We start from the raw sequence: 15,527 nt of genomic DNA on the forward strand, positions 1-15,527 counted from the left end.
AAAAGCCTCCTATTCTGATTTATTCTGATGTTCAATGTTGTTTATGTGCCGATGGGTATTGTCCTCATGTGTATCGTCTTGACAACTGACTAGTTATGACATTGGCACTGACAAAGGTGTCTTTCGTCTTTCTTTTCTCCCTCTCTCGCCCCAAATTCTTTTTCTCTTTCCGTTTCTCCTATCACCTTTCCTTCCGTTTGTGTCTCTCGTGGAACTCGTCATCATCCGTCCTTGTCCTCTTTGTTTGTTGCCTTTACATGTTCTACTTTCCCACCCGCAAGCAGCAGCAGTCGGCTTTCCCTCATTTCTCGGTAAGTTTGATTTTTAAAAAGCCTTTTTGCGGGACGTCAGCATTTTGAACAATGCACCGTGTTTATTATTCTTTTTTAAGTACATGGGTTTGGAGTCTTGCATCATGCTTTGGCCGGGATATATTTATAGTCTGCTTGCTGCTGGGCAATGTTGATAACAAATTATTGATTACTTATCAGTAATATTGATTAATCGCTGATGCTGCTGATTAATTATATAAATTCATCAATTTAAAGCTGTGGTGTTGGGGGATAACTTTAAAAACAAAATACTTTTAAAATGAAAACACCAAAATAACATTCTTGCGGTACATTCAAAATGGCAGAATTTGAGACTGAAATATAGGTGGTTTTATCAAATTTCCGGCACAGGGTGCAGGACTCTGCACTTTTGTATTCTTAAATGTAAGACGATTATAAGAAAAGTTCACAGAATAAAGCTCGTAATTCCTCATTTTAATTGAGTCACCAAATTCTCTCTTACACAAGGGCTAAACCACACTTTAATACTGCATGTTTTGTCGCATGTTTCTGTTACATTTCTTTCCATTTTTATTTTTAAGTTAAACCGCCACCTGCATATAAATAGGACTATTCCATTTAAAATCCACACGCCCCCTGTGGACAACACAACCTTAATCTCTCACACAGGGGGCGTAGATTTCAAATCGAGTCAACCATTTTAGGTAACCGCATTTGAAATTTACACTCTGTGTGTGGACTATTAAGGTCGTGACTTCCATAGGGGGTGTATGGATTTCAACTGGAATTGCCTATAGTTCTGGTATACAATAAAATAAACTGCACAAAGACATTGAACTGTAATTCTAGCTGGAGGGCTTAAATTTTTACAGAAAATTAAGTGCTTAACATCAAAAATAATGCTAGGCAAGCGCAAGCTTACAGTAGATCGAAACAAAACATGCTTAACTCAATTTGCTTAGTATATTTCTGTTGTTTTTTGCTGGAAATATGTTGTCGCTTGTTGTCTTTAACCTGTTTGTATTTAGTGAAAGCTGAAACACTTCGGGTTTCACTCTCACTCTGTTTCTTGCAAAACGTGTGGCAGAAATTGGTGTTAATTTATAGTTTGCCATGGGACTATTTTGATTTCAAATTATGCTGCTTGATGTCAAGATACAAAGATATTTAGGGCTGTATATTTACAAAAAAATATGTGCAAATATGAAGCTAAGGAAGTGGTATGCATGAATTATAAGTAGCTGAACAAAAAATTTGAAAATACAAAGTTTGTATCTAATATGTATGGAAATATTATCACTGAATGGGTACCGCTGGTATGATGGTTCCCCTCCTCACGCAAATTTATATATCGGGGGAAAAAATTGATAACAATTTACGACAGGCATCTTCTTTAATTTGGTCTGTTTAACCGGCCAATTTTGACTCATTTTGGGAGTGGGTTAGCGGGTCAATTTTGCAATATTTTCTCCTCTTTGGAAATCAACTAGCACTGAACTTTAAACAACTTTAAAAATGATGTTTAAATCAAATTTAAACATTGGTATAGGGAGAACCGATGCTTCGGACAAAGGACTCTATTAGTGTATTAAGTGTGCTTATATATAAATTATACACACTAGATTAATAATAGTGTTTACAGTGGATGGTAAATCTGTAACTAAACCACCTGAACACACAGACTAATCTGTAGCTTATAATACCCTCAAAATATACTAGAATCTACATATTTACGCAGTCTAAATCACATTGCGCAAACTCGATCGCCATGCAATAGATCACATAATCACCATGCACCCCTGGGTCACCACCACTTATAAAATGGCCGACATCCAACAGTTTGTGGCATGGAGAGAGGCTAGGATTAAACATTTCATAAGCTTAAATAATGGTTTTCTACTAGAGTTAATATATCATGGTCACCATATTCACTCTTAAAACAAAATGGCCGACATCCAACAACAGTTTGTGGTATGGATAGAGGGTGGTTTAATCAAATGCTTCATGTGCTACATTAACCTATCCCGCACAAATATGCTTGAATAATACATGGTTTTCCACCAGAGTTAACATAGGACATTAATTATCACTGAATTCTTAAAAACAAAATGGCCGACATCCAACAGTTTGTGGTATTGGATAGAGGCTGGTTTAATCAAAACGTTTCATGTGCTACATCAACTAGTCCCGCACAAGTAAGCTTAAATAATGGTTTTCCACTAGAGTTGCATTGTTTAAGGTTGAGAAGGCACTGGTACTTTTTTTTTCCTTTCATTGAAAGCCAATTTCATGTGTAAACCATCGCCTAGAGGGAACGGAATACCTGGCATGCTTTACTGTAACTCCCCTGAAGTGGTGTTAAGGGAAACAATCATTTGGTGGTTTTTCCAAGACAAAGATACTTTTGTGTTTTCATCACACCATGGTAGAGAGCTTTGACCTTATTTTGTTTAGTCCCAGAGATTTGCGGTTGTGACTATCCTTTTTGTTGTTGCCAGATCCGCTGTGTTAATTCTTGCATTTTGAACAAATGGCTAAATGCATGATTTAGTTTCAAATTTGGAATGGTTGTTAGTATTACTTAGCGAGGGCAGTTAGGCCTAGGGCAGTTTTGCAGGTGACTGATTTGCATGTTAAGCCACGCCTTTCTCTGTGACTTTTAGTGAGTCCAACCCTCAGAATGCAGCTTTGTATACCAGGGACATCACAAATCCGACTTCATGTACCGGGGTACTTATCAGAAATTGTAGGAATATAATCCATTGGGATGCCATATTTTACGTTGCATGAAGTGAATAAAGTGAATACGGGAAGTGTTAAGGCACCTGCATGGCCTATGGAATGGGGGAGAAAGTTTTAGCAGGGGAATATTTCATGCAGCCATTTTGAAATCCCACGTACACCAGCTTCTAATTGTTCAGAATTGGTTTGAAAGATAATTTGAGCATAACATGGCTTTCCTGAGCTGAGAAAATGGGCCTTGTACATCTTAAATATGAGTCTGAAACAATGTTAAATCATCCAAGACCTGAGTTGTTTTTATTCAACATGAACCAAAATAGGCCTACAATTGAACCACATTTGTCAATGTGCAATAATTATGCGCTAACTTGACCAAGCGATACTTTAACCTCTGTTATGATCAATAGTGATCAATAATTAGTCAATATTATCATCTTCTCTAGTCAACAGTAAACATTTCAGTGTCATCATTTATTTCCAATTTTCTATTTAACATTACCATTATGTACAGTTATCTTTGAGGACCATGTAGGCATACACCATTTCTTTTAATTTTACTCTACAATATTTAAATATGGATTTCCATGGCTCAATGAAATCGTTACGATGCATTGACCGCTTTCCCAACAAGCTGCAAACAAGTTGCGATAGTCTGGCATCGATTTCTTTCATAAGCACGCCTATTAACATTAACTAATCCACAAAATCGATACCATGTAAACCATGGCTTGGCCTCTGTTGATTTACATTTTAACCCCCTGGGCATGCACTACTGACCTTCTTACAGTGCCTCTGATTGGTTAATAACATGGTATAATCATCAGAATAACCAATCATAATAGAGCTTTTAGATCTTTCTGCAATTGCAAGCTTAATCAGTGAATATGCCCTACTGACCAGGATTTGGGAGGGGGGGGGGGGTGACAAGGAAAATTTCAAAGGGGGCAAAATTTTATGAAATTGGTCAAAAATGAGCTAAGTAATATGTATAAACAACATGAACAAGGCCTCCCCTTCTGATATTTTCTGTTGAATCACATTTGTAATATACATGCTTTTGTGTACGTATGTCGTACAAACAATGTATTAACATTAACATCAAATGTAAAAGTGTGTGAAAGTATTTATTAATTGGTCAGTGTTGGAAATCTTACCAAATTTATAATTGTTTAAAATTGCAAGAAAAAGAGAGCGAATTAATCACGTTTGACACATTTTCTGTCTATGTGGGCCAATTGATTGTTCAATATGTGTTAGATACATACATGTGTGCATGTTGATAGTGGCATAGTCATTGCATTCAATACATTCAATATTATTATTGCGAGAGCTGCTCTGCTGTGACTAACGAATCAATGTACAATGAACAATAAGATAAATGTGGTTAGCAATTTGCCAATTTGGTGGGATTGAATTTTAGTCTGTGCCCAAAATAATGATGATTATAATAACAAGGATGATGATAATTATAATAATAATAATAGTGATAATGATAATAATAATATGAATAAATGAAAATATTTGGGAAGAATGAATTATATGCAAATAGGCTAATCAATTCAAATTTGAGCAAATTAGCACTTTGTTAAAGACAGCCTGTCAACCTAAGTTTGCATAGCAATTATAATACCTACAACAATAACTAACTCAAATGAAAAGACTTTTTCACTCTAGCATACAATGGCAGATAATAATACAATTACAATAATAATACTAAAACAAATAAATAAGTACAAATAGGTAAATAAAAATGAAATAATGTGTTTGTTACCCTGTATACTAGAACTAGGTGTCCTTAAAACATAAATGTGAAATGCAGGTTTTAGTGGGTACACCCCGTCAGTCGAAAACACCATCAGTCCGAACCACAGTTCATCCGAATTTTTAGGATTAGGCTAGGGTTCCTAACCCTAACCCCAAAAATTTGGCTGGGGTTCCTAACCCGGACTGACGTTGAAACTTCAAGACTGACGACGTGGTTCGGACTGTCGGTGTGTTCAGACTGATGGGGAGACCCCATTTTTAGTGTAATGAACCAAACCAGACAGTTTTAGCCAGCTCTACTTCCAATGTAGTTGCTTTCTCATTGTTAATACTCATTTAGCTTTCGTCATGTCAGATTTGTGTTCATTTTTAGTTTGTCCAAATGTAAATATTTTAATTTTCTCGGCCAGTGCTTTATTTATTTTCAAACGTTTTGCATGATGCTTTCTTTAATCTTGTGCACATCCTCTGAGATAGAGAATAAATCTGTGTAATACGATTATTTGGGCTTTGGAGTGTGAAATCATTCTGTATCTTTAGCAGATTTTTTACTAATTGAACGGGCCAACCTGAGAGTATCATATTGGTAATACACCAGGTATTCTTGGAAAAGCGGTTTTTAATGCTTTGGGAAGATTCAGCATCAATTGTGTTTTTTTTTTCCTTTTGAAGTTGGTATTTTTACACAATGCTTGTACAATGTTTTGAAATCTTCCGATATGCATTTAAGAAAGTCAAAGATTATTTCAAACAAACAATATCGGGAAGTTTTCAAATTTATTGATGCGTCCTCTTCAAATCGGAACAAAATATGGGCTCAATTAAGATTCAAAAAGAGTTGAAAATGTGGAGGTAGAGGATCAAAATTCCAGCTACTGCCTTACAAATTCTAACCATTGCGTTTATTTTATTCCAGGGCGGACAAGGTCTACAACACCCTTTACCGCATGCACACGCACCCCCGGTTCCCATGCCCCCACATCCAGCTAGTCTACCTCCCGGTATGGCCGGCGGACCCGGATCCGGCCTGCTTCAACTCTCCAATGCAATGATGAACTCGGGACCACATATGTCATCATTAAAAGATGAGAAAGATAGAGGTAAGCTTAAAAGGTTTTTTTTTTTTGAAAATTTGTAAATAAAATTGTTACCAATAAAATGTCTAAATAGTCAAGAACTTCATTAATATATATACTCTAGTACTATACTCTGATTTTGTAACATTGCACAATATAATTAAATGTTTTTTTTTTGTTTTGTTTCATATCTTGTGACTGATTCATCGCACCAAATGAATTATTTTAACGTACCTGTTGCCATGGCGACTTATTACAGCAGAAAGAGAAAGTAGGGACAGGGTAAGTTTACAATTTAGTTTAATTGTGTGTGTTTGTATGTGGCGATACGTCTAATATTCATTCGCAACCATGGACTTTTCTATGACTTTTTAAGTTTGTAAAATGAGGGCACACCGACATTGTGGACATCCACAATACAAGAGAGCATTACACACCCTTAGAAAGAATTGTAGGTCCTAAGGTCCCCAAGTGGAGACAATTTCAGTTTCCCCATTGGAGACAATATTAGGTCCCCCATTGGAGACAGTATCAGGTCCCCCATTGGAGACAATGCCAGGTCCAAGGTGTGGCGATTGTCAGATGTCAGATCAGTTTCAATATATGTCAGTCTTTGCATGGTTACCTGTGTTAAACCCAAGTGTCCTCAGTTGTTTATGAATACGAGTGGGGGTATGTGACTAGGTGTATGATTTTCATTATACATGTAGTTGGCTTGAAAGTCTCTTTAGCCAGTACAGAAACTCCATTTAAGTAAGTCTTGATGTGGAATTGTATGTTATGTCACTAACACTGTTAAACACTGAGTGGTAAAAAGATGTGTGAATGTGATGTTATGATTTTGTGCGTCAGTTTGCTATAGGATCAAATAAGCGCTACCTAAACTTTTTTTTTAAAGGAGATTTGAAAAACAAGCAACATGACATGGTCAAATAAGCATTGTTTTGATGCACAGTTTGATCATGTTCTGTAGTTGCTTGCATTGTACACTTAATTATTAATATTTACACATAATTATCTTCATTTTGAATGGCCATGATTTTGACTAAGTGCCCATACAACTAGATGTCAGTAATCTGAGCACAAAGGCCCAGCGTAAATCAGGAATTTCCTCTTTCCTTAATTGATTGGTTAGTAACCGTGTTATCAGCTCACAAAGGAAATGCTTCAGCATTGTATCTAGGGTTGCCATATGCTGGCCAGAGTTGCCACATGCTGGCATTGAAGGCCCAATTTGAGTAGTTAAACTTTTCTAGCATTGTTTATGGCTTGTGTTTTGTCAAATGGTCATTGAAACAGTAATATCTTCTAACAGTCTGTGGTAGAGGCAAAGGTCATCCGAAAGTCAACAGGGTCATTCGGCTGTTGCTTGATGCTTCTTGAAGCACAGCTGCTCTAGTTATGATTGTGATATTATGTTCTAGAAACACTGACCAATATCGATGTTCATGATCTACTGCAAATGGCCGTCATTTTTAATTGTCTCCATTCATCTGGTTATATCTCTAACATTACTATTAAACCATCCTGACTAGAGAATCCTACAATGATTAAGACCAAAAATAGGCTCTATATTTTTTAATCCGTCAATTATGAATACCGATTTTTTAAATGTGAATAAATTTGATAATCTTGGCTTATGTCATATAGTAATTATACTTCGATTTACTCACAACAATTACTATTTAAGCCATGTGAAAGTGATGTGTTTTTATACAGGGATACACGTAATCTGTCTAGGAGAATTACCTAGAAACAAGGTGCGCTCACTATATCCATTGCCACAGGGCATTAATAGATGAAGAAACAATTCCACTTTGAATAATTGAAGCAGTAGTCCTCGCGATCAATCAGATAATAAGAAGTCTTATAATATTTTAAGATATAGAGCATTATGCTTTTTTTGAGAGCAGATGATCCGTATTAAGAATGATATAGTGTCAGCCGAGTATAAACGGATTGTGCTTGGCGTAATCGCCTTACTGGGTTCTAGATAAGAGGATCGCATAGTTATGAAGGGAAAAAAAGTGATGTGTACCGGGTCGCTGTGTTCAATGTATGTGTGCTGGCGTCAGAACAGAAACCGGTGAGGAGAATGCAAAATGATGGTGGTCCAATATTGTAAAGATAGATATGTATGGATGGAAACATGAAAGTAAAGCTTACTCCCCCCTCTAGAGTATGCCTCCAGCATTGCAAAACACCAATCACTGCTAGCATCCAATTTCCCAAGTGCACAGACGAGAAATGGGACTGCGAAATAGCACCTCTTTGGTTTTCTCATTTTTTTCCACTACATGTCTGTTGCCGTGGCAACGGAGTGTTGAGATTACAGGAGAAGGTCAGAGATGGCAAATGCAATTTTCGCAATCTTCGGGGATTCCTCGTTTCGTCGATTCCCCTGCAGCGAGAACAGAACTCGCAAATCCTCACTCGTATTAATATGGTAATCGCATTTCTGCGACGAGTCTACATGGGCTGTGGTGGACTTAGCTAGGGTGGAAATGAAACGTGTTTGTAATTTTATTTACCGGTATTGGTTGGGAGTAGCGAGTTTTTGGTTCTTTACTCCAGAGACATTAAGGAGTGACCAAAAAGAAAACAAACCTGGTAGCTTAAGGCATATTTTACAATCGCAAAGAACAGTAACTCCATTTTGTAAGTTGAATTATATGTGGAGTAAAGAATGAAAATCTTGCACCTTGATTGGTCGGTCGATCTGTTCACCACATCACCTACCTTTGCCTGCCAGTCTGCTGATTGGTTGAGCACTAATTGGTCGTGCCAATTTGTGTGAGAAACTGTAGAGGGTGCTATTCCTGAAGAATTTGTGGTCATTGAACTTACTACCCTAATATAAATGTAAAATAAGTTGCCTGCTGCTTGTATTGATGAAAGTAAATGCTGGTGCTTTGTGAATTATTTATTTATTTCAAATTTTGCTGCTTTATGCAGAAGGGTACGCAAACAGCAATGCTAATCTTCAGGGCTGCCTGCGAACAAAGCAGGATGCTTGGTGATTTTATATCTTGGTGACTGTTTTTAATTTTCAACATCAATATTATCAACAATGGTACTAAAATGATACAAAATACTATTTTCATATTAATTTCGTCAGGTCATTCCCCCCCCTCATCCTGAAATGGTTAGTTTAGCAATTGGGCATTATGTTTGTGTAGGAAACAGATTTATGTTTTGCAGAAAAGGTCAGGGTCTGGTCATTGGTAACAGTTCACTTAGTGTTACACTTTGTATGCCAGCATATTAAAAATTAAAAAGAGCTGTTCTTGTGGCAAGATTCTTCCAGCACGTCCAAGAAGGCGGTGCTCAAGAACAACTATACAAATACTGGGCATGTTTGTACTCATTTAAATTTTCATGTAGAAGTCATAAAAGAAGATACAAAATATGAATTTATGAGATAAATAAAAAAAATAAAAATTTTTTGCGAAATTTTAGTACTCCGAGTATAGCTGAGTACAGGTGTGAAAGGGGTTAATGGCATGCTAATTCAAGGAAATTAAATGCAGTTTTAGAGGGCTATAAAGTTGAAATCAAGTTTTCCTAATCATATTTCATGGATGGCTGAGTCTTTGGGTTTTCAGGATATTATGCTCTGTGGTTTGAGTTGCAATAAGGACACAGGAATTTTAAATGGCAATGTATCTTGTGAAAAGATTAAAAAGTGTGAATGAATGAAAAGGAGTGGAATTCCTAAAGTTGAATGGATGCAGGTGAATTTGGGCAAATAGGCGGAACAAACAGGCCTGTAATAAGATTAATTATGGTTGAGTCTGTGTGGTTTTTGTCAGCAAGGGAAATAGTAGCATTTGAATATGTGTTTTTTACCTAAAATCAATAAACATTTTGTTTCCTCTTTCATGGTGTGATGGTTAGGAGTATGTTCATTCAGCCATCATGCTGTGGTTGGACACCATTACAATTAGGCCTCATATGGATACAAAATGGTTAACACCCAAAATCAAATTTCGTTCAAACCTGTCAAATTCAGCAACTTTGTAATTGCGAAAAGTGTGATTTCTCATTTTGTCCATGCATGTGACATGAGGCCTTACAATGGCAGTGGAGTGACCGAAAAGTGTTGGTGTTTATTTGGAGAGGGGGAAGGGATCTGATCGCCAAATGATTCCCCTCCCCTCACGTTATCATGTATAATGAGATGGAGATCGATGAACAAAGCAGCTGCTTCTTTGCACCTTCAATTTGCCCAATGGCTTCCATCAAAAGGCTTGAAAGTTCATTGTTGTTCAATTTACTTTACACACCCATGGTCTCTCAAGCATGTAAATGTTGACCCTAAGTTGACCAAAATGTTAGCAACTAAAGCATGATTACCCAGCCATGAGAATAAACCAAATAGATGTTCAGATATATCTGAATTGTATCTAAAGATCACATGCAAACACTTGGCCAGCTAAATCATTTCGAACCAAGGAGGTTAGTTTACTATCCAGGCATGATAATCTTTAAGTATATAAAGATTAAGATTAAAATGGATGAAAACTATGGCATGAATTACTTATAAAGATAGTATTTATTTAAAGGATTTGTTGGTGTATGTGGTTTAAATTTACTTATACAAGACAATGTTATATTAACTTTTAGCACCCACTCGCCCCACACTCCCATCTGCACACATGCACATACAACCATATTGTGCAGAGTTCCAAATCAATTTTTCCTACATCCTTTTTAAAATCAATTCACAAGTCGCCAAATTCTGCTACTTCAAAACATTAGCATATAGATGTGCTTACATCGACTATTGATGGAAACGCGAAGAAGTGATTCCTGAGAATGCGTCTTGCTCTCGACTTTATAACAGCAACGGATCAAAAGGATTCGGGCGGTTGAATTTGGCACTTTGCTGTATGCGCAGCGAGCTCTCTATCGCTAGCTTACATGGACGATAACGTGGAGTGAATCAATAGTGCAGAGGACAGATACGCTAGATATCTGATTAAGGGGATAAAATTGTTTGCATGTTTGCTTTTTATTTCATAAGTATGTGCAATATACGATGAAGCTGTCTGGGGCCATTTCAGTTCTTGGGAAATTAAATTAAATACAATGATTGTGTCTACAGGGAGTGTTAATTTCAAAACATTTTCTTGCCAGAAATCTACTACTAGTACAATGTAGTCGAGCTGAAATTTGAATACAAAGGTTATGCCATGGGGTTGTCAGTATTTTATATCGAATTTCTCGTTGAAATATAGTATGGATGGAGCTCTATGTACATGAGCACATCTATATAGGAGTAGGAAAGACTTTAATTTAAAGGGCATTTCGTGATCCACAGCCTCATCCCCCCACTTTTCTCAAAAAAAGTTAGATTTTTATCCCACTGGACACCTCAGGCTACATTCAGTTTATGTATAAAAAAATTCTTGCAGATTAATTTGTTTCTACGTTGGGCGGTTGCTATTTTGAGCTTTATAAAAGAGGAATTTTCAGAATCTCAAGTCCATTATCTTAAAGCAAAAAGCAAAGAATGTATAAAATTGTGGTTGTGTAAGGTTTCTTACATCCTCTCTGGTTGTACATGCTTACATGTACAAAGCACCTTTGAAACAATTACCTGTGCTGTGTAGGAAAAAAGAAGCCCAAAAAATGAAACAAGAATGAAGCCCTTTTCAAATAATAACATTTTTTTCACGTTCAATCTAGTTTCTATGTAGGTCTATACTCAATTCATCAGTGGCCGATTTAGGTTTTATCAAAAGAAGTATGAAAGTGAGAGCAAGATTTCATTTATGGACAATAGCCATGTCGTTGTTGTCATTGTCATCATCATCATCATCATCATCATCATCATCATCGTCATCATCATCGTCGCATTAACTTTAGACCAAAGACCGTAGTAGGTCTGTGTTTTGGACCAAGCTTTAAAACTCCGCCCCTTTATGGTCTAGCATGAGTTGATGGACAGCAAGCAGCAACCAGTCACACAAACACAATATATCACCCCATGGTCCCATTGTGTGGTCAGGGAGAACAATGCACCAATAACCTCAGTCAATAAGCTGATAGAAATGCTAACAATGCAAACAGGATCCTGCCCATACATATTTGATAAGGCTTGTTGCATTTTTCCTTCTTGTAAATAAAACCAGAATGGATTGAGACTCTTTATATTTTGTCTAAAAAGCCCACTTGAAATATATAATGCACACAGTCAATCCACTCAGAAAGATAATCTGTTTTTTAGGTTGAGAATTCTGCAGACTTGTTAATGTTCCCTACTTGAGTACTGGCAGTCCACTTGAGAGTGCATGCTTGTTGTATGGAGAGGGATTTGCCAAGAAACCTGGACAATCTTTGTCTAAAGGATTATAGCACTAGTGGTGGTTTATTGACTGAAGCTTAATTGTTGTTAATGCATTGATCCATTGGAATATGAAGGGTATATGGAAGATTGGTTTGAAAGGGTTTCACTAAAATTATCTTTTTTTATCTTTTTTGTAGTGCCATCTACCCTTTTGTAGTAGATCATATCAGATACTTGAAATGGGAATGATAGGAAATGGGGTAGGAGGAAGGGGGGGGTTATAAGGAGACCACATGTTTATGGCTACATCTGTTGGTGATCATAGTAACACTACAATACAACAAGCTGTTCTCTATTTGTTTGTTTGAGGTTTTATAATGTACTTCAAGTATTGACTTATTATACTATCCAGTATGTTGAGTTTTGTGATAAGGGGGTTTAGTCAACAAGGGGTATTGTGTAAACTCAACGAGGACTCCACCCCTTTGGCAGGGCACAATGAGCTAATTAGAATGAACTAAAAGCAAACAAGAGTGGTTCATAACTCAAGATGTTGATTGCATTATAGATTTTGGTTGGAGATAGGTGGTGGTAAGCTGGGTCCAAAAAAAATGTCTTAGCAGCTTCAGTGTTAATCGACTCCCAATTAGGTTTATTTCAAGTGTAATTCTGAGATAAGCTTATGAGTGGGATTAAGGTGGCTAGACCATGGCAGATATCCTGGCTTTCCTCTGTATTTTGACTGGCTGCTTGTTTACACCACCACCAGCACCTGCTTTGTGAGGAGTAGCTCTTTATTTTTGGTGAGATGGCATAAATTGACTGTGACTGTTTTCTGAGAAACAGGGTGTTTTTAAAAAGAACTGCTTTGTCAGAAACTTAAATTTTTGCCCAGAATTTCTGAAAAACACAATTATTAAAGTACATGTGGTTTGAATAAAATAACAACCACATACTTTTATAAATTGTATGGTGGAGGAGGAGGAGAAGAGGGGAGGAGAAGGGGTTTAATTGAGGAAGCTTTGAGATGATTAAAAAAATGGCTGGCTTTATCATAGAAATGTTTCTTCAAAATATTGGATCTCTGTAACCGCAACCCACATGAGTAACATATTTTGTTGGTTTTGGATAAATACATGTAGGATAAACATTTCAAATTGAGTGGCACTGAAAAGTATGTGCCTGATTTTGACATGTTTTGGCAGGAATTTTGGCAACAAATATGTGGGTCCTTGAACTAGATGATTCCAAGGGTTCAGGGCAAGAAGGCTCTATCTGTAATAGCTGCCGTATGTTACACTTTGTATTCCATCAAGTGCTCAATGTGCCAAATCTAACACCAGGCAGCCATTGAGCCATGAATTTCATTCAACCAAAACTTTAACATGTTTAATACCTTAGTAAAAGTTCATTGCACACAGAATTTGTAGAGCTTACTAATCAGGGTAATGCCACTCTAGCCAGCAAGTTTTAATAAGCATTTTCTGCTGCCTGAGTAACTAGACTAATTTGCAGTAGATCACCATATGCCTGGCCAAGTAAGATCAATTTATTTCGATTTATAAGCTGTTTGGATTATATGTGTGTGTTAAGCGGCAGACAGCTTTGCATTGACCTAGGGTTTTTTCAAACTAAAGAATAACATAGGCCTAGGCCTAGTATGTAAACAATCACATTAGACTGGAAGAAGAACTTTAAAATTTGGACATCAAGGCTATTTATAGTACTAGGCTTTAGGCCAAGAAAATATGTTGACTGATATTGAGTAAATTCTAAATTTTGAGGATGTCATGGAAACAAAATAAAACTTGAACCCTATGAGAACTACCTGCCTGTTGGTCAAAAAGAAGTTTTCATTATCAATTGGACCAATCAGTAACATTGTTAAAATAATTTCACCACGCAAAAAAAATTGGGGTGAACTATTTGCAAAGCTCCATTCTGATTGGTGATTAAAATGAAGATATCATGTAATTGACCAATCAGAGGCAATGTTGGATCGGCAGGTAGTGCTCAGGGGGTTAAGTATAGAATATTGGAAATTAAGGCTGGACCACACCTTCTTGTTGATGTTTTAGAAAGTTATTAGAGCATTGCATTGTTGTGCGAAGTTCTATTCGAGTTCTGCACTTATAAAATCAGAGAGAATGGAGGCTACATGTAGTACTTTCAATGCGTAACTAAGCATTGGAAGGAAGCTTGGATGATTTATGGGGATCAACGTAAGGAAATTAAAGAGAATTAACAGTTTACTCTTTGCGATACACAGTACGGTATGAGCTCACTGTCATAACATAAGAGTCTTAATTTGATACGTAGTACCTGAAAATGGCGAGCAATTACCCGGATTGCCCTGATGGATCAGTGCCGTTCACAAACATGATGGTTTCTTATTTTTTAAGGAAACATTGAAATTGTGGTTGTCATGGGAGTCGCAAATATTGCCTACTCACTGGCGCCTTTTTCTAGTGCTCGTGTACTGCCAGGCATGCAGATGACACCTAGCTAACTGGATGTGAAAATAGAGTTTCCCCTTTACTGCAGTAATGGGCCACTTTAAAAGCTACTAAGGGATGAATTACTGGCAAAAAAGCTTATGCAGCGCAGCATATCCTATGTTTGAGTTTCAGAAGGGGAAAAAATTGTGGAAATGAGTGCGTTTTTAGTCATAAACATGGAAGGGAAGTGGTGATATTGAGCTGTCGAGTTGAGGTATGGATCATCCGGCTAGAAGCGTGAAGTCAAGCGCCGCGGCTGTCGGTGATGGAGGAAGCGCTGCTAGAGAAAGCTTTTAAACAATAACGGATAAATTTAGCGGGACTTGTTACGCTAATTTGGGTGGATTAGTGCCACTTAGTAAAACATTTGGACTGCCAATTAGGGGAGCGCTGATCGCGCGACAACTGGGCCAAATGCCGGGGCTGAGTTTGATGTACTTGCTATCAGGCCAGCCCAGATAGTCTCAACCCTCCGTGGCATGGTTCATGAGATTCGTATTTCACAAAATACAGCCTCATTCACATGTTTTGTGGGTATGAGTTAAAGACTGTTGAGGGAGACTTGATGCTTTCTTGCCATGCATGGATTGTTATGTCTATAATATCAATCTTAAATGGCCCATGAAACCCAGACACAATGTAATTTAAACAATAAGCTTTAAAAGGAAATAAATCAATTTGTGTAAGTTACAACATGAAGCCTTGCCTAAATGTTTCCATTTTTACCGGCTAGCCACTCGCCCACATACAACCATTTTCAAGATAACATTGCAGATTTCTCATCGTCGAGCGGTAACGTTGCATCCCCTTGAGGAAGCATACGGTAATACAAGCGCATCGGTTTTTTAAAATGACTCAATGC

General features: G+C 37.2%; 1 protein-coding gene across 4 annotated transcripts in view; it reads left to right on the forward strand.

Annotated features, from left to right (window-relative positions):
- Window positions 1-15,527, forward strand: part of LOC140171915 (transducin-like enhancer protein 4) — a 74,603-nt gene that overhangs the window by 23,417 nt on the left and 35,659 nt on the right. For 2 of the 4 annotated variants that reach the window (XM_072195259.1, XM_072195261.1), the window contains 3 exons: window positions 288-311; window positions 5,716-5,899; window positions 6,135-6,157. In XM_072195259.1, the coding sequence (XP_072051360.1) occupies window positions 288-311; window positions 5,716-5,899; window positions 6,135-6,157 (231 nt within the window). Of the gene's footprint in view, window positions 1-284; window positions 312-5,715; window positions 5,900-6,134; window positions 6,158-15,527 lie in introns of all 4 variants that reach the window. The other 2 variants (XM_072195260.1, XM_072195262.1) reach the window with 2 other exon arrangements.

The sequence above is a fragment of the Amphiura filiformis genome, chromosome 15 (assembly GCF_039555335.1).
Source record: "Amphiura filiformis chromosome 15, Afil_fr2py, whole genome shotgun sequence".
NCBI classification, from domain to species: Eukaryota; Metazoa; Echinodermata; class Ophiuroidea; order Amphilepidida; family Amphiuridae; genus Amphiura; species Amphiura filiformis.